Genomic DNA, 24,743 nt, shown 5'->3' with positions numbered 1-24,743 from the left:
GCTCTCTATGGCGAGCTGCAGGGCATGCAGTGAGCAGATCAAAACTCTTAAAGCAGCCTTCCAAAGCATGCGTCTAATCAGCTTCATGGCACCCTTAGCCAAATTCTCTGCAGAAACTCTGACTTCAGTGGAGCTGCACCAACAGGGAATTTTGTCCCCTGTACAATCTGGTGGGTTTGGCTTAGTTTAAATCTGGCTGTTATTTATAATTATTGATTTATAAATGGAAGGTGCCCAGGTGTGAATACAAATAGATACAGTAAAAATCTATAGAGGAAGTTTTTATCTTCTTCTTCTGGACATAAAATTGGAGGTATCATCTTAAACATGAAATAGCTTTTCTAAAAGCAGCGAAACTCCTCAAAATACTTACTCTAAATATCAGTTGTCATTCTTATCAGAGGATAAATTTTCAGTGGATATATAGCCCAGATGGGCTGTGCATCTGTGATACTAAATCTTCATTCATTAATTTATACTGACCCCCACTAGGATGCAGGTAAATGAATAGCTCCATCAGATGTGGGATTGATGGTTCACTGTGAACTATGAAATATTCAGATGTTCTTTTTCTTTCTTATAAAATGGAAGTGCAACGCTTTGAGATTGTGAATCGTTCTATCAATGTTCATGTTCAGTGCTTTTCAACTACAGAAAACAAAATAACTGGAAACATACATTTGTAAAAGATGAGATCATCTTTGGAACACATCGCTAGAGCTGAACAGAGTTATCTAGATGTCAGAATTAGCAGGAGCAGTTAGAACCATGGCATGATCTGTACATGATTGCAGGGGCTACACTAGCAAATGTCCCAGCTGTGATCCATCAACGCTGCGCTCCAGCAGCGGTAGCAAAGAGGCTGCAGCCCCGACAGGACTCAGGCATTTTGGTCACAATGTTATCTAACCCTGTAAAACTACCAGCAACCATTTCACTAGGTTTTCAATATGGCAGGATTAGAACATTCTTCCCATCTGAGCTGTTCTACAAGCAAGGATCCATTATTCTGTTTTATCCCTCCTGGTTGATATCATTAGTTGAAAAAATTAGTTCCTGCAGGCACTTGAAATCTAGTGGTGCTTACCATAGCATCAGGATCTCCCGCTCTACAAAGGGGTCAGGGCTTTTCTGTGGACCCACCCTGTTGGCAGTGGTTAGAACCCTGCACACAGCTGCTGAGAATATTCCACAGATTCATCACGGCAGATGTATCTTGTTAATTTCACCAGACAACGAGGGAGGTGAGTGTGAATCTCTGGTCAGATAGAATGCGGGGCAGGGAAAGTGAGGATGCAGGAAACCCCTAGGAACAGCGAGATTCAGAAAGTGCGCTGAGGCTGATGTATGTTCAGTTACTGAGATTTCAGTTACCAGTAAGGCCAAACCCAGTGAGGAGGTAAATCTGAGCTTATGCAGTGTGTGAAGTCTTTATCTGGAGCAGGACAAGAACTCCACCCGCTCACAGTTCGTTTGTATTTCTGTTACTGTCAGAATTCCTGGGGTCTGTGGCATTCCAAACTCACTGCACATCGCTACACACCCTGAGATGGAATAGGACCTGGAGCCTTATCTTTCCCGGTCCTCTTATAGTCACTTCAAGGATGGAAGACTATAGATAAAAAGCCACCGCTCAGCTTCAGGGTGGGAGTTCCGAAATGTTCTAGTTCCAAGGATGGTGATCACATTTAGAGCCTTTCCTAATTTCCCATCCTCTGTGATAAACTATTTTAAAGAGAGAAAACTTAAAAGCTTAAAACTCTTCAGAATCCATTTGATTTGAATTGCAAGATCAGGATGAGATTCAGCATTTGAGACTTCAGGCTCTCTACACAGAATCCTAGTACCAAGTCCCATCAGGGGGATGATCTTCAAGGTTGAGTATATGAACCTTGACAAGAGCTGCTAATGAAAGAAAAACTTCCCCATGCCAGGGGGTGGAGGGGAGAACTCAGCATAGCTAAGTGAGTGAACCACTTTGATCAGAGCTCACTCACAGATCACTGGCAGCAGAAGCATAACACAGGCTGCCTGGAGTAAGAGCTGCATGAATCACTGTCATTTAATTCCTGCAAACAGCACAAATTGTGAGTTATACTACCACAGACAAGACAATCTGCAGGAGCAGTCTTGGTGGGAATTCATCATTCTAATAGCTTTCACTCTGCAGACTGAAATCCCAGCAGCTGACAACTGTCAATGGGAATGTCAGTGACAATTGTTCTTCAGGATTCTGGCTCCAACGCACTACACTATAGGAGCAATGTAACTGGCTGTGTAGTCACCGAACAATGTCTGAACGTTCCTGTGGGTAGGGAATGTGCATACAGCCCTCCAGTCCTGCCTCCTACTGACTGATACGCCATCCTGGTCAGGCCAGCCACTCCTCTGCACTAGGACTACTTTCAGATACCTCTGCACAAAGGCTGTAAAAGATCCCTCTGCACAAAGGCTCAATCCCTTGAAGTACTTTGGTGAAGGGTATGTCTGAAGACTGATGTATCTTTGGAGCCAAACCCAGTCCCTTCTCTTGTGGGATCTGCCATGGCAGCATTCAGATTAGATCTGTCACCTGGACTGAGGAATCCATGGACACTTAGGTCCAAGCTAAATTGGTAACATCAGCAGGTCCTTGGGATCTTGGGTTCTGGCCACATGTGGAATTGCATTTTGATCTGTGGGAATTCTCAGATCTGAGAAAGCTGATTCCATCCCATTCTCCTTTTGCTACTCCCGGGGCTCCTAAATTAGGCACCAGAGCTTCTCTCCAGCCATTGTTTTCTGTTGAGTTGACAGGCTTATCTGGGGCAGGATCCACTCTACGGTATTGCATCCCTGGTGTATTTTGGCTGCCTGGTTCTCCAACTCCTTCCTCTGTGACATTACTGAAAGTGAAGCTTCTCTGGGAGGGTGATCAGAGCCCTGGGTCCCCCTCCCCAGCTCCACTCACATCTTAGCTCCGTCTTCATCCTCCTAGCTCTGTGCTTTTACAAGCTGAGGTGCTGATATGTTCTCTGGGAAGGGGAGTGCATGTATATCTCATGGCAGAACTCGACCCCTCATCTGGTAAACTGGTACAAGTTATTTCAAATAAGTCCTAGAGTCCCTGGAGAGAGGAGATTGTAGCAAGTATATCAGCATCAGTACAATAACAGTTTGCCTTCTACATGTGTAGGTCATGTGTGCAGCAATACCATGGCCATGCAGAGACCCTGCAATATCCACATGTGCAGGAATGTCCTGGTCACGCGGAGACTGTGGTCTCTATGAGACAGAATGTGGGCTTCAGTTGTAACCATAAACACCCCAAACAAATAGTGTATAAGCTGCAGTGACTCATCTTCTCATCAAGTAATTGCTAAGCTTACCTGCATATCCCAGCGTGCACCTTCCATGAATAAACCATGTACGTAGGCACCCTCACGGGGAGGGCTGCTCAAATCTTCACGGTTCTTCTTCGTCACATCGCACTGCAGAGTCATTTTATCCAAAGGCCACTCGTTCTTTCGGGCCATGGACTGCATGATGGCTGTCAGGAAAGACTGAGGGTTGAAGAATCCCGCTAGCCACACAACAGAGGGCAAGACAAAGTCTCCTGCCCATGTCTCAAGCTCCTTGATACGGCTGAGCAGGTCAGCAAACCAGCCAGCCAGGCCAGCCATGGAAGGATAAGCCCTCTTAGTCCAAGACTCAGGCACAGTGTCCAGGAAGATCGCATTCTGTAGGTTCTCCATATCGCTTGTCATTGTCAGCTCTCCCTGGTGGAGAAGAAGAAAGAAGAGGACAATAAGCAGATACACACTATGAAATGCAGCCACCTCTTGAATGAAATCTGGCAGCTGTATAACACTGAACACCAGCTACCTTTACACAAGAGGTTAAGCTGGGAAGTGTAAAAGAATGCTGCACTCCAGGGGTTGTCACGTTTGCACACTGTGGGATCTCTTCATTAATTCAAGATTGTCTTGTGGACACTTCCTACTGCACCTCCCAATTTCTCACTCTTCTTGCAATACAAATAATGCTTGGTAGAAAAGTAAATAAAAAGGAATATGCGGGCAGAATTGCTTTCAGCTAATGGCTATGTCCTCCATTTTCTCCCTGGGCTGTTTTTATTTCTTCTCCAAGGGTGAAGGTCTTTTAGGGTCAGATTTTCAAAAGTGCTCTGCACTTCCCAGCAGCTCCCATTGTTCTGTTTTGAAAATCTCACCAGACATTTGTCAGTACCAAATCACCCCTCGTTCCCCACAGCCTTCGCTATTCTGAATAATGCAGGTTACTTTGTAGTGTGGGTCTGTCCTCTCATCTTCTTGTGTTGTCATATTTAATTATTTTAAAACAAAGAAACACCCAACAAGTTAAAATGTGATGCAGCCATGCAGGACTCCTAGATTCTAATACCAGATGGGACCACTGTGAGCATCTAGTTTGGAACCTCACCAAAATAATTCCTGTTTGAACTGGAGCAGAAATTTTAGAACTCTTGATTTTAAAATGGCAGTGGGACTCGGACAGGCTCAGGCTTCGGTCCCCTCTCCTAGGGTCATGTAGCAATTTTTGTTGTCAGAAGCGGGCTGGGGTGCAAGGCAATTTGAGAACCCCTAGTCTACACTGCACAAAAGATCTGCCACTGGCCTGGATCAGCTGACCTGGGCTTAAGGGCTATACAGTTGCAGAACCCGAGATCTGAGACCCTGCAATGGGGGATGGTCTCAGGGCACAGACTCCAGCCTGAGCCGGAACAGCAACTCTGCAATTTTACAGCCCCGCAGCCTAAATCAGCTGGCCTGGGCTATGCTGCGGGTCTTTTATCACAGTGTAGATATACCCTAAGGGTCTGATCCTGCAAACCCTCCTGCAGGTGTGTAGTGCCCATGTTCCTCAGATTTCAGCAGCATAAATATGGCACAACATGTGAGTAAAGGTTTTCAGGAATGAGACCTGCAAAGGCGACTGGCCTTGAAGCTAAAGGCAACAGGCCAAGTTAAATTAAAGTATTAGAGGAGTCAGGGGCTATTTTCAATTAGTCCAAAATCAACAGGAACAATGTTTTTGCCTTTCAAAGCATATGTGGGCTTTCTTAGTTCCACAGGCATTAAGTGCCTGCATATGTCTCTGTAATGACAAGCTAACTTTGGTCTGTGTAAGTAACTGACATTAATTCATCTAGTTAGTTCTGTCTTGTGAGTGTATATTCTCCTGAACTCCAGAAATGACTAGTTATCCAGTAAGAAATCTTAGAAGTGCCTGCTAATTTCAAATATAAGGCCCAAGCACAAATGACAAATCTCTCTTCCTTTGGTATTTGTCATGTAATTACAGAGGAGTAATAGGGCTATGTGTGCTCTGTGAAATAAAGAGCAATTGCGTATTTCCCTTTTTATATTTCAGCTGTTTTCGCTTGCCAGTAGCTTGTGGTACTGCAATGTGCCGACCCATAATTTAAAAATTCAAAATAGAAAAAGAGGGCCAAGGTCGGGGGACTGATAATGGGGCTCACCAATGTGAACCTTTAAGGTCAAAAATTTGGATCTGATCCAGACGAGTGGCGGCTAAAAGGCTTTACTATCTAATGTCTGTTTGGTGGAGTAGCGTGCCTCTCACCAATGATACTGGGGACAGCCGTCTCAGCAGAGGCCAAGGACTGAATGGACCACTTCCCTCAGCTATTCAGGTAGATCCTTCAACTCTGGGTTAAAGCCATTGGCAAAACAGTGGAGGCAATGAAGTCTGGGAGAAAGTAGTCTAGTGGTTACAGCAGGACACTAGGAATCAGGAGACCTTGGATAAAATGTTCCAAAACATGTAAGTCACATAAGAGTCTAAGGGCTAGATTCCCAAAAGGAGGTAGGCACCTAAGTCCAACTACAGCCGTTAGGTACAGCACCACTGAAGCAGGAGTTTTGCAATTGATTTTAATGGGACCAGGATTAGGTCCCAGCAGTATGGCAGGAAGGGAGAAAATCAGTAAGGAGTTCACCTGCCTTCACAGTCAGTCGTTACTCTGGGTGCAACACTATGCAGGAGTATCAGTCACATAGAAGCTATTCTGAGCTAAGGCTTTTTAAACATGAAAAACCAGTTATTGTTGATGGTTACGATCCTAACTGGATGTCTCCTATTTCTGGACCAGATAATGGCTTTGTAGTTAGATGCACACAATGAACTATTCAAAGATTAAAATTAGTCTTGAAATATCCAACTCACCCTCTGTTAGCAGATATTCAGTGAGCAGCAAAGAGGCATACTTTCTCCCCGCAATATTTATTCTACTACAAATCTATGGTCTCTGCTAAGTAAGCTTCCTTTCTCCTCTGAGTCCTGTCAGTATAGATCCCCAGCTGTGGGAGGTCAACAAGCATTAACAACTTGCCCAGGAGGGGGTTTGGGGAGTAACAATTGCACAAAGGTTTCACTCCTAAATTGGGCATGAGTCTGAATGGAACTCCAGATAGTAGCCTTATATATCCTAATTGAGACATTCCGATCCTCAGACATGCAGCAGAGGCTGCTTTGAACCAGGGAGAATGAGAAGATGAAATGCAAGAGGCATGAGTTGATGATGAACAAAACCAGACAACTTCCTGGGATGGGGCAGAGAGAAAGCTACCCATATTGGCTGAGGTTGCCCAATATTATGGTATTGTCTCTGGTGCTACACTGCTTTCCTCCTGATTTGTGAGAGAGGTTCTGCCAGCTGAATTGTTGACTCAGCTCTAATTTACCTGCAGCATGTTCTCTGAATTTCCAAAGATCTTGAATTGTGAGATGACCTGAGTGAGCTCCCCATGCTGCCTGGTGTATCTGTCACAATCACACCTGAGGGTAGAGGAGAGCTGAAGGATACATCTCTGCAGATGTTCTTCAGCACTGTCCACTGCTATCAAGTGTCCCGGATATTTTAGGGCATGGTCGCAAGAGATCGAATGGATGGGATTTAGTGCAGGAGGTCAGACAAGATGATCTGGTGGTCCCTTCTGACCGTAAGCTTTATCATCATTGTCATGTTGAGGCTGATATACTGACCTTAGCAAACTCCAATATATCTCATTCTGATTCTGACACACAGCATTTACAGGAAAAACACAAAACTTGGAAAGTCTCATGAAAAATCACATGGTTGATTTATTGACTGTGAGTTCTCACAGAGTTGACTGACCTCTGCACCTCCAGAAACCTGCCATCTGGTGAGTGAAGTCCACAGTTTGAATCAGAGAAATGGCAATCTCCTCGCTGCGGGATCTACCGACTAGAAGAGGGGACAGACACGATTCCTGGTGGAGACTGTGATCAACGTTTCCAAATGTGAATGTCTAGTGTTAGGCACCTAAGCCCATATTTAGGCATCTAAATAAGTGATCTGATTTGCCGAGTTGCTGGGGACCTGCAGTTCCCATTTTCCATGCTGCGCAGTCAAGTGATATAACATGAAGGATCAGACTGTCTGGGTCTCTTAACTTATCACACCTCTTCGTGTCTCTGAGATCATTCCTCACAGTCAGGATTATGACTCAGCTGCAGACAGTGACGTCACATCTAGACTGCTGGGCCAAGCTGCACTGGGCAGTCTGAGCAGAGTGTACAGTCATTTCAACACTGTCTGGAGGCTTCTCTGCCATGGACTCTTTCTATACATCTCTGAATCTCACTCAAAGGGTTGCATTACATCCCTGCTATAGTTTGTGGCAGCGTTTCTAGGGGACGTGCATGTTCTTTTACTACCTAAACTCTGTTCAAAGCCTTTGTGCTTTAGTTCAGGGCCATTCTTCTCATTGTTTTCCCCGGCCAATATGTAGTAGCTTGTGTTTCTCCACATTAAATCTAATTGCTACACATTCTCCCAGTTACAATATCCTCTTGTTTGCTACTCTGAGATTGAAACATTAAATCACTTCTGTTTACCTGTCTCAAGAAATGGAATTTCCAATTCAACTGCCAAACACTGGTAAATAAAGTAAATCTGTTTAAAATAATTGGCAGCATAAACATCAGCCTATTTTAAAGTGGATTGTGTATACTGCAGAACTACAAAGCACACACAACATTTTTATCTCTTTAGTCAACAGAACAAACACCAATTTTTCAGCAGTAGACAGATGTCACTTAAATGTTTGAATTTCAGTTTTTAGTACCTTCTATTTGCAGGAAATGCATATGAAAAATGTGCTTTGTATTCACCACTTTGCTATTTTAAAAATAAGACACAAACTGATTAAAACAGATCCATTTTTCCATGTTATACTGATCCCACACTTTCACTTTCATGTAATTTTTCTAAATGGTTGGACAGCTGAATTATTTGCAGCATATTAATCAGTCCACAAAATTATGATAATAAAATATTTCTTAGCACTTTCTGCCACAGATTTCAAAGATCTGCACAAAAGTGGTTAAGCATCATTATCCCCATTTCACAGATGGCGAAAACAAGAGAGAGAGAGGGGGCTAAACAGACCAACAAACCAGAGTCCAGCTGGAAGAGGTTACATCAACCATGAGTTTCAGAGGCTTATAGTAAGCCTGTTTTAACCCAGAAAGCACAGTGTTACTATGTAAGCAGGAAATGATGCCAAAGAATTAAACAGAGATTTTTCTCCCCAATGTTAAATTTCTGGTACAGCAGGCTAGAAACTAGTTTAAGAAATACTTTGTCTGACTGGTCACTTTCTCTTCTTCAAGAAGGTGTATGTCTGCTGACCCTTTATTTGCAGGTCGACTTCTGACTGCTGATTTGACTGGAGAAGCTACAGCTTTGCCTCTGAGAAAGCTTGGTAAGGAAGGGGCTCGTCCTCCACCTTCCCATCCGAATGAGCTGCTATAAAGTCCAAGGATACGTCAGTTATCAAAGATATCTGCGGAAGGGACCTTGCTGCAGGCAACAGGGTATAGTTATTGGGCTGTACATATGTTTCTCAGGAGACTTCCCTTCTGACGTGTCCTATCCATAAGAGCCAAGGGGAAGAACAGCATCTCCATCACCATAGTGCCCTCACAAAGTGACCGATGGGTGGGTTTTATTAGCCTCTCTTTGGAGAAGAGGAACAGAAGGCTTTCTCTGTTCTTTGAGTGACGGCACATCTGCCGATCCTCTACTTGTAGGCAGCCGTCAGTAGTGAGAGGAGTAAAGGCAGGGCTGATGAGGATATGGAATTTAGGAGCTATCCAGACTATGCAGACAAACAGGCTAATTTGTACTTCCTGTGAATTGAAGACTCCTCTGCCAAAGGCTCTATCACCAGACCTGGAATTTGAGATTATAATGGTTACCAAAAGTATGTGTCTTGGACCAGGCAGCTGCGTCATTGCTCACCTGCCAGTCCTTTCCACCCAAAATGCTGTGGTTATTCAGGACAAGTAACCTCCAGTTCCTTCAAGCACGGAATTCCTTTGGCTGTGCATGCCTCGCTGACATAGCTATAGATCCAAGTAGAGCTGCTATTCTGGTAGGTTTCCTGGCCCACATACCTCACATGATAGTTGCTAAACAGGACATTTGGGAGTCCTACTTGATGTCTAATGGGCCACAGAAATGTCTTGACCAGGCTCAGGGGAGTGTCCATAGCTACCACTATGCGGGCTGCTTTGCTTTGGAAATATCTGAGTTGTGATACAGAGACAAAGCATGAGGATTATTACTGCAGCACCCTGGCAATTGCAAGCAGGCTGAGGAGTGGCTTAGTGACCCCGCTCCAGGGCATAGCTTCTTTGCTTCTGCAATTGAAGCAGCAGCATCACTTCCCTGTGGAACCTGGCTTCTGCCTCCCCTCTGAGGTAGGGTGCTGCTCCAATCCATTCTTCCTTTGTTCTCAAAATCTCTGTCAGTAGGTCTGTAAAGCCTTGCAGCTGGGGGGAAGTGAGCAGTGCCTGTGATCTGTATAGACAGGAGCAGGATCCATCAGTTCTTTGGCCTCTTGTTCCCAATAGATGACCCTACAATACCAGCTGTCCTAACAGCCTCTTATGGGATGGCAGCAGCCATACAACAAAGTAATGTTAACTCCGTACATTTGCATGTATCACAAGACACCAGACAACGCACTGTTTCGGTGACCTGTAGCGTCCCACTGTTGGCAGTGCACTGAACTACATACAGGAGCTAGTGCCTGCCAGTCCAGCAGTCTCAACTCGTTATCACTAATATCACTGAATCAAAGAATCCCACCTGTTTATGGGTCATCATCCATGCAGTCTACTCACAGTTTTGCATAAAATACCTTCCAAAGCAATAGCTCCTAGAAACATGGGCTTTGCCATCCTGAATCAAACTAGAGCTCTGTCTCTGCAGCTTCACAGGAAGGTGCAAGAAACCCTGCAGGAGGCAGTTATGGGATAAGCTGTCCATAGGGGCAGTTTTGTCTTGCCCCCCTTCATTTAGAGATTCACTCATGCCCTGATTCAAAAGGTGTAATGTCCATTCCAAAACTTTTGGCTTTTGACATCTGTGCCATTGTTACTATTACTGTTATGTAAGAAAGATGTGGACAAATTGGAGAGAGCCTGGAGGAAAGCAACTAAAATCATGAAAGGTTTAGAAAACATTGGCATGTTTAGTCTTGAGAAATCAACACTGAAGAGCGGGGCCTGGTTAGTGTCTTCAAATAAGTTAAGGGCTGTTATAAAGAGGACAGTGATAAATTCTTCTCCACCTCCACTGAGGGTAGGACAAGAAGTAATGGGTTTAATCTGTAGCAAGGGAAATCTAGGTTAGATATTAGGGGAAACTTTCTTACTATAAGGATAGTTAAGTGCTAGGATAGATTACCAAGGGAGGTTGTGGAATCTCCATCTTTGGAGACCTTTAAGAAAAGGCTGGACAAAAACTTGCCAGGAATGGTCTAGGTGTACTTGGTTCTGCTTCAATGTGGGGGTACGGACTAGATGACCTGGTTGGGTGCCTTACACTACTGTGATTCCAAATATGTATATTTTTGTATCCTTATAAATGACTGACCCTTTTTTGAATCATGCTAAGCTCTTGTCTTCAGTGATACCTTGTTGCCATGAGTTCCACAGGCTATTCAGGCACTGTGTAAAAGAGAACTTTCTCTTATCAGTTTTAAATTTGCTGCCTTTCAATTTCACAGAATGCCCCATTGTGTACCTGTAACTCCACAAAGGGCTTATGGTGGGATGTGGGGGACCATGTGCATTTTTTATAGATTCCAAGGGAAGAGACCATTGTGATCATCTAGTTCAGGGGTCCCCAATGTGGTGCCCGCAGTGCCACGGCACCTACAGGGGCATCTAAATGCACCTGTGTCATGGCCGGTGGTGAAACATCCGCCGAAATGCCACCGAATTTCTGCAGCATTTCGGCGGCAATGCCTCTCAATGACATCACTTGCCAATGGTAAGTGGCGTCATCAAGAGGTGTTGCCGCTGAAACGCTGCAGAAATTTGGCGGCAACGCCTCTCGATGACGCCACTTGCCGCCGACAAGAGATGTCATCGAGAGGCGTCGCTGCCGAAATGCCACAGAAATTCGGTGGCATTTTGGCGGATGCTCCACCACCTCCACGGTCCTTTGTCTGGCGCTCTCCAGACGAAAATGTTGGGGACCACTGATCTAGTTTGACCTGTGAAGAGAAACTGAATTTTTCCTCATGGACTCAAGTTACCATTGGAGCATACTGTGCTATTTTTAGGTACCACTTTAAAATGTAATTGTTTAAAACGTGAGACACTTTTCGTTTCTCTTCACACCCTCATCACCTCTGCTTTCCAGTCATTCAACTTGCATATGTGATTTCACAAGACTGAAACCTCTAGCAGAGAGAGCGCCTACCTTCAATCCCAGATCTAGCTCCTTAAGGGAGCGCTTTATCTCGCTGGTGAGGATGTTCATGCGCTCACATTCCTGGAAGGCAACCACAATGTAGGGCGTCCTCTCCTCTACCTTTGCCATCAGCTCCAGGATGTTAAACTCATCTGTTAATTTCTCTAAAATCTCATCCAGAAGAGCCTTCACCTGTTTGCCAAAGGAAGAGAGAGAGAAGAGAGAGGAGTGAGTGACTCATGTGCTTCCTCTACGGAATGGTGGAAGAGAGCTCCACCTGCCACTTACTGCATCGGAAAGTAATCAATGTCTTGCTGAATCATGCATGGCACCTTTCAAAACAGCTTGTCCTAGCCTAGGAAAATTCAAATGCCTACCAAACATCATGTCAAATGAGGCTCTTTTAAAAGGACTATTTATAAATGTCCACATGGCATGGCATACTCTATTCTGCATCCACATTTGCATTGCTCTTTTTTCCAAGGCCAGGTTCAATGCAGGAAGATGGATGAAGCTATGAAGATAAAATCTAATACTGGTGCCTCCAGGACTGCTGACTTTATGAACTATTCTTTAATGTTTTAGTGACAAAAATGGGAGATTATTTGAAATGGAATTTTAAACTGAATTTGATATTCTGAATGACTACAAGATGGGGAAAAAGCATAACAAAGCAAGCTACTTCCTGTCTCCTTCACAGCTGGATTTGGAAATATGATCGTTAGTGTGTAACTGATAAATAGACAATGCACCAGGAAAAACTCCAAAGCAACAGGCTGGCATTTTGTTTATGATGTGTTCTGGGAGCCTGTATGTATGCCAGACAGACTGCCATCACCTGTGGTTGATGGATGTGTGCCAGCAGAGGCCACAGCCAGATTTATTCGCAATGTTCTCACATCATCTTCTTCTTATGGTTTGGGTAGGTAGCAACAACTAAAAACGTGTATGTCCTCACGTGATGATAATGAAGGCACTGGAGCGCAGAGGACCAGTTAAGTCAGGCCCTACCACTGGCTATCGTACAATTACACTAATCATGGCGACTGCCTGAAGAATGCCAGATTGGTTATTTCTGTTCCTTGTACGCACTGTACAAAGGCTGACCAGGTTATAATAAAGGGTCATGAGAAAAAAAGAAGAGACTAAAATGCAGCCAAATTAAGCAAAGTCACCCAAGCGGCAATGGCTCCCTGCTCTGCCCATCTTACCTTTTCTTCCCTTGTAGCCCCTCCTCCTTCGCCAGCGTTGGTGTCACGAGGCTGCATCTCCAACACGGTGCGGAAGAGTTTCTCTGAGGTCTGGGTTAAGAAGCCGATTTCAGCATTCGGATGGAGACCATACAGGTATGGAGACTCGGCAGGCAGGGCATTGTCTATGTACTACACAGGAAGATCACACCTCCCATTATTGTTTCGTACAGGGCCAGGGACTTTACACTTACTGATCACATTGATGGGCTGGACAGCCATCACACACAATCAGCCCAATGCAGCGCATCCAGCTGGACTGCCCTGCGGTGCTAAGAAACTGCTAGGAAGCAGGAGGGTGGAATTAGTAAAGCTGCTGGAATAATAATAATTTCTGCCAGAAGAAAGCAAGCCTGGCCATTGTTGCAGGATGTCTTGGCTACACATCTCAGAGCTGAGCTTCTTCTACCTTTTTGTTTGCTACACATTTGGGCATCAATACTCTGAACTCTTTGCTGGGAATTTCACTTCCAAGAGTAGAGATCGTTTCACCAGTTTTATGAACAAAAACGAACTAATACGCCAGCCCCTGCTGGTGCCTCTGCACATAAAGAACGGATGAAATCAGTAAGTAAACATCCAAGAGTCTTGAGTGTTTCTCATTAGATTCAATGCTAAAAGGAACTTGAAAGGGCCATTTTAGCAAAGAGTATGCGGATGTAATTTTCCACTAGACCTGCTCAAGTCCCAAGAACCAATACAGTTGTTCTATTCATGCATGAACAGAGGAGCTCATGATGAAGTATCAAATTACCATTAAACTTGGCTCATCCAAGGGGATGCTTAACAATCTACAGAAAAAGAACATAACAGGAAATAATACAAGATGAGCTGGAACTCTGGAATCCTATTCGCTGTCTCCTATGACAGATTAAAAGGTGATTATGGAGGACATTAAATTCAGCAATATAATTAATACCAGCAAACAAAGAGGCTACCTGGTGATAACCATTGTAGTCCATGTTCCCTGGGAGAGGGAATCCTGGAGCTAGGAAGAGCTCTCCCTCCAACATTTCTGGCTTAATAAATTCCTCCAAGTAGGTTTTGCAAAGTCGTCTGTCCCAGTCATCTGTGATGTGGCCTCCATACATAATCTCACCGAAGAGGTAGCGCAAATCATCATAAGGGACCTAAATAATGAACCAAGAGGGTATGAAAGAGTCCACACAGATGCAGCTCCACTGACCTCATCATGGGGATGCAGACTGGAATGCAAAGAACTGATCTACAGGGTGAATGTTTTCATTTCACCAGTTCATTTTCCTAAGTAATTGAATATCATGTAGCAGTTAAATCACTACATGCAGGAGAGCGGCCCACAGAAATCCAGCCTGCAGAACAGACTTTGTGGGGTTTCCCGATGAGAAGCGAATCTCTTTAAAGTTCCATATATTAAACATAGATGTCTAGGCAGCCAAACATTTCCAAATATTGTCCCTAAAATGGCAGTGAGGAGACTCGCACATGCCAGAGCTGATATTTTATCTAAGTGTAGTTTGTAAGCTGCAACAGATGCAAGTGGAGCAGAGGCCACTCTATATTCCCCTAAGATACACTGAGTTCTGAAGCTAGAAAGCCTGACGATGCTGGGGAATTGGCACTTAGTGAAAAGGATTTCAGATGTTTCAACAGACGTGTAATAAGCATATGGGCTACAGTCTGCACACAGAGCCGATTTCTTTGTTTCATGCACCTTTGAATTGGCCTCCAGGTAATTGTACAGCACGTTGACTGAGATAGTGAGGTCTCCAGTGTTAAAGGGGTAGGAGCGATTCCAGCCCTGGGGCCCAAACTTGCGTCTTTCTGCCACCACGGCATGGAAATAACAGAGGGCGAACAGGATGCTTTTGAACTCGTTCTCCCGAGCACACATCTCCAAGGTGTCCTGAAATGGAAACAGAACAGCAATGTTGTGCATTTCCACCGCACTCTCCATCTCAGGGCTCTACTTGGGTCACAAACACTATTGGATACAGGACATGGTGAATCCTCTCACACAGTGGCCCTGCAACGTGGAACCCTCATCTACACATTTCTGCAGCATCTAAGCAGTTTGGGGTTTTAAATCAAGGTTTTTGCCCATATAGTACTGAACAAACCTTCCAAATGTTCCCTGGTGCAGTGAGGAGTGTGCCCAAGTCTGCAGACAACAGAGAGCTGTGAGCTAACTGTGGTACAAAGCTTGGGCAGAATGTATGGCCTGGGTGGCAGGGCTGGGTCCTGGTGAATTCCACCAAGGCTGGGGGAAGAACCTCACTTCACCACATATATACACTTCACAGCCCTGCTTCAGCCTCAGCTAGCCAAGGGGGAGTCTCTCTGAGCTCTGATTAACTCATGAATCAAGGTAGGACCCTGGTTTCTATGGGACTGGACATGCTATGGCAGCTTTCTACGTTACTGCAATATCCCCTGAAGCACTGAGCGGACAGGTCTGGCTATCGACTGCAGAGCTCTATTACTGAAGTTATCAAAGGTCTAGACAACCAGGGATTTTGGCCCCTGGAAAGGTGAGGGGGTAGCTTTGGCTTTTGGCTCCCACAGGGAGTTTAGACCTTTGACACTGAGAATAGACACACCTCCTCCCCCCTTCCCTTGTACATAGTGATCGAGGGGACCTGATGTTCTTTGCTGTGCTTGAATTCCTTGTTCCTCATCTCACTAGCTCTTACAGCAACTTAGCTGCCTTACTCTCCTCTGCCCCCATATCTGCTGCTGCACCTAGCAATAATGGATGAGCACTTTAGCGGAATGTATCCACTGAAATGATCAGCAGTGAACTGGCACCGCATTGAGATCAACGGAGCAGTTCACGTCTCTTCTACAGGTGTGCTGTAAGCAGAAACTGCTGCCAAGGTTACGCAGAGGTTTCTCTCCGAGGTTTCTTAACCATGGCAAGTGCTACACATTAAAGCTCTGGGTCTGGCAAATGATTCTTTGGTCACAGAATCATGGGACATGCAGGGATCCGCTTTGACTCCTCAAAACTGCTGTCTTTCGGGGACTTCTAGAATGCTTCAGTCTTCCCCTCCCACCCGTCCCAAACCATGCATGCATTCGCCCATTGGCAGTCAGCTCACTGTAGACTGGCAGGATGAGTTGCCAAGGGCTCAATAAATGGATTAAAACCCAATACTGGGTTAGTACTGAGGGCTCCAAAGAATAGAGAACAACCCAGAGCCTTTCACCTCTGGCTTAGCCCCTGAGTCTGAGACTCCTGGCTTTTGAACTGGCATTGCCCATCTGCCATAACTATGGACCTCTGTAGCAGGTGTGCCTACAGTACTGTCTCTGCCTGCTCTGACTAACGTAATCTGCCACATAGACTGGCTGCCTCCAAAGCCCCTTATGTTCTGAGCTCTACGGGTGATTAGTGCCCACACAGCTGACTGGGAATGAGGGGTGCGACAAGCCAGAGCAGAAGTCTGAGTCTGGGACAGAGAACCAGCTGGGAGTCACAGTTGTAACAGAATCACTGTAGTATTGAGGCCTGAAAACTAACTCTTTGGTTCTCCAGCGTTTCATTAGCATTATTAACCCAGAGGGAGCTGAGGGCCAGGGGAAGGAGCAGTACATTACCTGAGAGGGGCTTCGTTTCCATTGATGATACATTCTGAGGAAAACAAGCCTAATTGCCCCCTCTCTTCTAGCATGTTCACCTGATAGATACAACCTTATTGTACTGAGCACTCACCCAGCATGTGCCAGTAGGAACTGCCAAGCAGTGGGGAGAATAACAGAACTGGACCTCTGACGCTACACACCGATGGCGGCTCTGCTGCCCATCTTTCAGGCTGCGCTCTGGGTAGTGAGCAGGTAACGGGCAGCGTCGACCCGCCGGCAGGTTTGGAGGTGGAGGGGCGGAGAGCCTGAGTCATTTAGTCAATGAAGAAGAACAAAGGAAGCCAGCTTCCAGGGCTGAGCTGGGAGCAGGTAAGCGATGGTTCAGAGATTGAGCAGGAGGCGAGCCGGCTGCGTCCATCTCCAGTGGAGTGAGTCTCTCTCACAGCAAGGAGGGAATAAAACCAAAACACAGAGCCTTGCACTCCAGCAACACCTAAACGTGAGGGAATTGGAGCCCTCCGAGCAGGGAATGGTGAGCTCAATCCTACTCGGGGATGGGAGGCCTCGTTAGTTGAAAGTGGGAGCTGATTCCATTGTTCCTGGCTTGGCTGGGCACCCATTCCATTGTGCTGGTCACCTTGCTTCCCCTTAAAAAGAATAGGAGCACTTGTGGCACCTTAGAGACTAAACAGATTTATTTGAGCATAAGCTTTTGTGGGCTACAGCCCACTTAATCGGATGCATAAATTTGTTAGTCTCTAAGGTGTCACATATACTCCTGTTCTTTTTGCGGATACCGACTAATATGGCTGCTACTCTGAAACTTGTTTCCCCTTGTGACTGTCATTGCAGTTTTTGACTTAAAGCCAGAGGAGCTCAGGGGTTTCTGCTGTAGCTAAGATGCCATCTCCACACTGTGGCTTCTGGCATACCAGCACCAGAGGTACGGCTCTACACTGCTTCTGAAAGCTGGTCTGTCTGTTGGTCTCCACTCCCTTCATGCACCCAGGTCATGGTAATGGCAGCCACAGGAGCTCTCTTTTTGGCATGGAACTCTGCATTGGAATCCAAGCTGCTATTTAAAAATATTTCATTTTTTGTGACTGGGGAGAAAACCTTACAATGCAACCCTGGTGTAACCCAGTGCAGTGATGTCTGCCTGAGGCTGCAGTCAGCCTGAAACAATATAGCTCAGGGAGGAGTGTATTACCTATTCACCTCACTGGGACATTCACATGGAAAGCTAATGACAACTATTTTAGTGCCTGCCTTGTTAACTATTTCACTGTTGATTTTTTGGGCAGACACATCTAGCCCACGTTTTCATCCCACAATCCCAAATGGTCTTCCATGTCTCCTCAGTGCCAAAACTTTCAGCTTTGCACTGACAGCCTCTCTGATGCAGTTGTATGTTGCTGATACACTGAGAACTGAAGATGGGGTGAGGTTAGCATAAAACAAACAAAATTTTATAGCAAAATATATAAAACAAAGGGTCGCTGTACTGAGTATATGATTCAACTTCACACCCATTCATTAGCAATTTCCATTTCTTAAGTTTCCCAACTCTGCAGCGGATTCCTCGGCTGCTGCACTGCCACACCGCACCACTGCAGAATTCAGGGACCTTGCTGGCGAATGGAGGTCCCACTTGCCATGCAATGTGCTGATCCTTGTTTAATGGGAATCAGGCTTGGGCATCATGAGCAATCACTGCCCTGTTGTCTTCTCAGTTAGTGAGCAGCTTCTAAACCCCCTCGGTTTTTAGGGTGCTGCTTTGCAGATATTACGAAAGAACAGGGTTAAAGCACCCTACCATGCTTGGAGCCCATTCTTTCCTCCAGAAACCTCCCAGTGACTTCAAGGGGCCTTTATCTGAATGAAACCTGAGAAAGGATCTGGCTCGTAGCCTCATTTGGCCTCTCTCTCTATTTAATCTCGACCTTTCCTTTAGCTACAAAACCAGAACAATATTCCCCATGTACAGTAATAAGCTGCCTTTGTAGCTTTCAGCTGAGCTAAATTTGAACATCCATTCCGTACGCTGAGCAAGAATGGAACACAAAGCAGTGAAATGAGGTGTAAAGGTTCTCCTCCCACACACTGCAGGATTTTGTGATAAGAGGCATTTTATAATGCTCTAGCAATTTAGAAAATGTTAATTACTATCTGATTGAAATGAGCACAGGCAGGATGAAAATATTACTTTGGGGGAAGGTTCCCCCCTCCCCTGTTCTGTGGGACTTTCTGTGCAATTCAAAATGATGAATGGCAGTAGATAAAAATGGAATAATCTTCACTGACTGTTCACATTAACCCTTGCCTGGAACCTCCCACCTACACCTCCCTGGAGACTCCCTTCCTTACACCGCCTTCAAAATCAGAGCATCTAACAGAGTACACATGACGCAGCACCTTTGCCTGACAGGACAGGCTCCCCTTGTGCCTCCCGGGCTGCAGGCTACACTGCAGCTGCCCTTGAACTACTACAGGGGGATGCACCCTGCAAAGCTTGATGCTTGTGCTCCTAGCAAGCAATGACTGGTCATGCCAACAGTAGCCTTAAAACCTTCTCTACTGACCAGCAGCACCATGTGGGCACAGGGGGTCCCTTTTAAGGAGCATTGCACCTGCTGCACTGACATACATAGAAGCAGCTGACAAGGCCAGACTGCCTCTAGGGACTACTCTGGGGCAGATGGCCCCTGTCCCCTTCACTTCCCACAACAGGGGCTCTAGCTGCGAGACCTCTGCATGGGTAAGTGTGACTTCACTGCCCAGCTGTGAGCAGAACAAGGCAGCTGCTCTGCACCAACTGGTGATACAGGGCTGTCTTAGGGTAAGTGAAGAATAGCACAGGGATTTAGGGAGAAAGAATACAGCTAGCCAGCTGGGACTCAGCTAAGCCTGGGGATAATGCCCCAGTCTCTAGGGAAAGATGCCATAGGATTTTTGATAAACATGAGTGGCCAGGGCCTTGGCTTTATCCCATCCACAAGAGAGTACAGACAATAGCACAGCAGCTCCTAGCACTAGAAATGGCATTGCCCCAGTGCTGACTCGAAGCAAAGACGGCTTTCGACTGAATCTCCAGTTCAGTGCCCAGGGTTTTCCTTGTAGGCTCCCATCCAAGCAGTGCTTAAGCAGCGCATATGAGATTCAGGTGGTTTGATCACTCAACAGCTATCAAGTTGTTCCCTCTTTATTTAAATATGGAGCTGAAAAAGTAATCCATTTGTGAACAGTTCCCACACTGTGGTCTCAGAGATACCAGTATTCCATGTACTTAGAATAAGAGACAAGTGGGGGTCCATGCTGACTTTTAACGACCACTCTGTGTGTGTCTCTATTGGTATAGACTGTGTATAATACTTGTGTAGTAACATACAGATATAAAATGAAGGGCTACCTACCAACAACTGCTGTTGTTCTTATGAGGCTGGGATGTTGAAGATGGCCTACTTTGTCCCTGGTTGATAATGGGGCCATGATCTGAAGACAGATCTGAGGGTCTCTCTCAGAGGGTCTGACCTCAGTGAGGTCTGCAGCTGAGTTTGCCTGCCTTTTTGGGCCAAGGCACAAAGTCCGATACTTTAAACAACAAAACAAGAGCATGGCCTGCCCCCAGGCACAAGAGCGCATGTGCATCTGACTCCAGGTACATAGAAGGGTGAAAGATACTAGGCTGTCTTTTCCAGGTCTTTGGGCTCAGATCAGACCCAGCATCTGCTTTAGCTACTGTTGGAATGCAAAGTATTTCATATAATACAAATATATCATCTAGCCTTTTTCCTAAATATGGAACAGAAATATTTATTGAGAACTTCTGGCTTTTCTGCATTATTATGGACAATTCTACCATTTCCATCTAGTTACAGATCAATACCATTGTTAGGATTCTTTTTGTTCCTAACATACCTGAAAAACTCCTTCTCTCTGCTGGCCACAGATGTCTCCTCATATTCTTTTGCTTCCCTTTTCAATTTTGTACAATTCCTAGCTTATGATTTATATTCCTTGCTATCCAATTCCACTTTCTTCTATTTGTTATAACATTTTTTTGTAAAGGGACTGCTAAGTGCTAATATGTACAAACCAGCTGGAGGAAAAAACACACAAACTGAAAAATCAAGTAAGGGGAGAAGATGGAGTATGACTCCAACTCATAAAACTCTGAGTAACCTAATTACCCCTTAATGAACACTTTACTACAATGCATTTTTATTTTTTACACTTGCTTTCACTTTCCCTCTAAGCCAGGTTGTGGTTTTTTAACCAGTGTGGCCTTCTTTCTTGACTGTGGCTTTTCAGGCATCTAGTAAAATGTCCTTAAACAGTTTTCAAGTATCATTGGGTTTGGTGATTTTTTGTTTGTTTTAATTCTCTCTCAACTGATCTGGATCATAATTCTTTTTAGCTTTTTGAAATTGGGCCTTTTAAAGAACCAAGTATATATTATTGATCTGGATTTTATTCTGTTGGCACTTAAGACACGGGATCAAGTCATGATCACTTTTACCTAAGTTAGCAGTAATTTTAGTTCTCTGATCAATTTCTCTTTATCAGCATTAGGTCTAACACATAATTCTCTCGAATTTGATGCAACCCTTTTTGAGTTAGGAAATTATCATCTATAATTTTTAGAAATCCCAAGGAGATTTTAGTACTGGCAGCATGAGACCTCCAGCGTGTGTCACTCAGACTGAAGTCCCCATGATCACACAGCTTTTTCCCTACACATTTATACATAGTTCTGTAAGGAGCTCTAGAAAACACCATCTAGTACTCCTTCCTTGTGCTTTATCTGTCAAGACAGTGATCCATAAGCATTCTAGATAATAACATAAGAATGGCCATACTGGGTGAGACCAAAGGTCCATCTAGCCCAGCATCATGTCTTCTGACAGCGGCCAATGCCAGGTGCCCCAGATCACTTACATCTGAACTGTCAGTGACTTGGAAACAGGTAATGCTATTTTGGACATAGAGTACCACTCCCCCGCTCCTTTTGCCCACTCAATGCTGCTTAAATAGATTGTAAGCGGACATTCTACAAGGTTACGCAGTGGCCACCTGGGAGCAGAAAGTAGCAGATATGCCCCATACATTGTGTTGTGCATCTGGATACATTAGTTCTTAACTAATCTGGCAACCTGTTTGGTTACTGTAGCTACCTCATGAAGGAAGCCAATGATTCTTATGAAGTGTAACCATACCTGGTTGAAGTTATCCAGGGCCTTGTGCAGGTTGGCATGCATCCCAGTTGGGGGTTCGTTGGTGATTTTGATGGAGTTCTCCAGGATGCCCTGGGGGATGATGTGGCCATCAGGTGAAGGAGCAGGCTCTGCACTAATGAAGACGCGGAACTCCTGGTGGCTGCCTTCACTGTGCTGCTCAAGTTTTTTCTCCAGAGAACCTAGCCACTTGGCCACCAGATGGATGTTCTAGTACGGAGAAATGGGACAACACTTTGTCAACTGCTGGCATTTACATCTGGAGTGAGCATCCATCAAATATAGCATCAAGATGAGGTCAAGAAGCCCCCTCATGCTTCAAAAGTCAGACCACAGCCTACATATAGCTGATTCCAGAGAGCGAAAGGGGACACAGAAGCAAGGCTCCCTCCAACCTTGCCAATTAACTCAGTTAGAATACACATTTGCTATGTCCAGAAACCACTCCCTGAACCAGTTATCTTGCTAGTACCAGAAAATAGGAGCCATATTCTGTTCTGGTGTTACCTGGGGTAGCTCCACAGACTTCAGAGTAGCTTTCTGGACTTGCATCTTGCTGTGTGAGAACCAGATATTCAAAAGTATTTAGGCACCCAAAAATAGGCACCTGGTGGGACTGTCAGAAATGCCTATGGAGGTTGGGCATGTAACTCCACAGATTTCAATAGACACATCCACTAGACATATCTGAAAATCACACTAAGTTCCAATCTGCATTTGTAGGCACCTAAATACCTTTGAAATCTGGCCCTGAGTGTCTAATTACTTCCCAAGTCTTTTTAGTGCTACCTGGACCATGCTTTGCCTGCAGTTCAGAGTGGAATGTGCCACAGCAAAGCCACGGGGACTTTTTAAAATATCAGGAGGCAGGGAAAGATGCAAAGAGGGAGGAAAAATGCAGAGACCACAGCAAAACCCATGGGGGCTGGCTGTGTTTAAATGGGTAACAGGTCAATGGGTATCTGTTTCTTTGACCCAGGCACCCTAATTTTCAAATGCAAAGATCACTATCCTTGCAGTGGGGGGCTCTTCATAGAAGGCATTCATCCAGGAGCTGGGACTGAATTCTCTCTTGGCAGGCAGCTAGCGATGCTGGTAAACTTCAGTCCAGTTTGCAAGGCAGCTAGTGTGCGTACGGTGTTTTTTATGTTAGACAGATTTTTATTGAGGCCTGTTATCCTACATACGAGGCAGCGTTTGCTCAATACAAAACAATACACAAAAATCTACATTAAAATGTTATATTAAAGCTGCAAAGCCTTGTACTTGGAAGCTAGGAAATGCCAGCATTTGGGCTGTGCATGAAACTTTAATTTGGCCCCTGTGTGCATATGCATCACAATGCAATCTATGATTAATGATCACATGATTTTTTTTTCCACAGGACCTCTGCTGGAGCCTAGTCCGGGCCAGAACTGAGATTTATGAATAAGTATGCAGCTTCCACAGTGGTGGCACTTCAGGAATGCATGTAGTACTAAAGAGAAGAATAATTGTCCAGGCAATGGATGGAGAGGTTAGATACTTCTCTCCCACAGGAAGTGGCTTGCACGCCTCAGTTCCAATCAAATGGTACCCTAGAAAGAGAGGGTGTGGGTGTGGCTTTTGTTCACACTGACAGTATGCAAGGTTTCTAGTTTAGAGCTTAAATAAATAAAATAATAAATAAATAAAATCACAGCTTTCCTTTCCTTAATGATTTGGGAGCATGCTAGTATTAAGTGGAGCAGGAGGGACTCATGGGTCTCAAGGGGTCCTTTCTGTTGTAAAATATAACAGTGAGAAAAACAAAATGCAATTATACCCTAAGTGTTAATGCAGCAGTTCTTTCCCACTGCAGTCAGGGCTAGAAATGGCAAGGAAATCCCACAGAGTCCAGGCAATCAACCTGCTCTAATATCACTAGTCCAATAACAAAACAAGAATTGAGAGACATACACAACCAGCCATAAAGAGCTAACATTTTATGGATAAAGCTCAACACCACCAACAAAAATATTATGCCTTGAGTATCAGAATATACAGAGAACACTTTATGAGGATTTTCATCTTTAAATGACAATTTTTTTTTCTACAGAATCATGTGATTGAAAAAATCTTTTGATTCACCTTGTGTTGATGTGATGCTACTGAATAATACTTGCTGGTATTGCTAGCCTTCTGAAGATTGATGCAAAGAGCATTTCTGATCTGATGGCTAATGGAGGGTCAGTGCTGGGGAAAACAACTCCAGACATTCTATTTACGCTTTATTCCTTTTTTATATATAACTATTAAAATTTAAATAGAGTAAAGGGGGAAAAAGGAAAACAGATAATATGCAATTTGTTGGCATTAAGGATTTATGACCTTGGTCAGATGAACAGTCCCTCAAAGGAAAGAAGTAAATAAGAAAATGGGGCAAATTTTCACAGAAAAAAAGGACTGTAATATTATGAAGATGATTTATAACTCCGAGGGGAACTCTGCAAATTGCTCCACTGCATGAGCCTTTTCCGCCAGCCAAACAACATTCTCCACCACACTTCTGAAAGCGTATGTTGCACCAGCTTTCTATCTTTTTCGCTTTCACAAATTAACTCTGGAGGCCCCACAGTAAATGGGGTTCAACAGTCATGTGATTGCTTTCCCATATATTTTTCTATGCCAGATTTGGAAGCCTGTGACAGAGCCCTTGTGAGAGTCAGGTCTGGATAAGTGCACATCAATAGGCATTGGAAAGCACCTCTGAATCCCCCATATATTTACAGCTAATGCTTATGGCTAGGCTGCATGCAGAGGGATGTAAATCTCGGAGGTTGCGAATTGTCTCAAGTGGAAGTAAAATTGAAGTTTCAAGTGAATTTGTTCTTATTGTTTGTTTAGCTAGCCAGATCTTGCAGCTGGATCCATGCAGAAAGGCCAGCACCTGCTCCAAGC

General features: G+C 44.7%; 1 protein-coding gene across 5 annotated transcripts in view; it reads right to left on the bottom strand.

The window, feature by feature from the left end:
- DNAH9 (dynein axonemal heavy chain 9) overlaps window positions 1-24,743 on the bottom strand; it is a 396,459-nt gene that overhangs the window by 5,481 nt on the left and 366,235 nt on the right. For 4 of the 5 annotated variants that reach the window (XM_075071725.1, XM_032803600.2, XM_032803609.2 and 1 more), the window contains 6 exons: window positions 21,807-22,034; window positions 14,720-14,911; window positions 13,965-14,156; window positions 12,988-13,158; window positions 11,786-11,968; window positions 3,369-3,758 (listed from right to left, as the gene is read on the bottom strand). In XM_075071725.1, the coding sequence (XP_074927826.1) occupies window positions 3,369-3,758; window positions 11,786-11,968; window positions 12,988-13,158; window positions 13,965-14,156; window positions 14,720-14,911; window positions 21,807-22,034 (1,356 nt within the window). The other variant, XM_032803618.2, reaches the window with a different exon arrangement.

Source organism: Chelonoidis abingdonii, chromosome 13 (assembly GCF_003597395.2).
Source record: "Chelonoidis abingdonii isolate Lonesome George chromosome 13, CheloAbing_2.0, whole genome shotgun sequence".
In the NCBI taxonomy this organism is placed as follows: Eukaryota; Metazoa; Chordata; order Testudines; family Testudinidae; genus Chelonoidis; species Chelonoidis abingdonii.
Note: the sequence above shows the minus strand (reverse complement) of the source record. Positions and strands in the feature narration are given on the sequence as shown.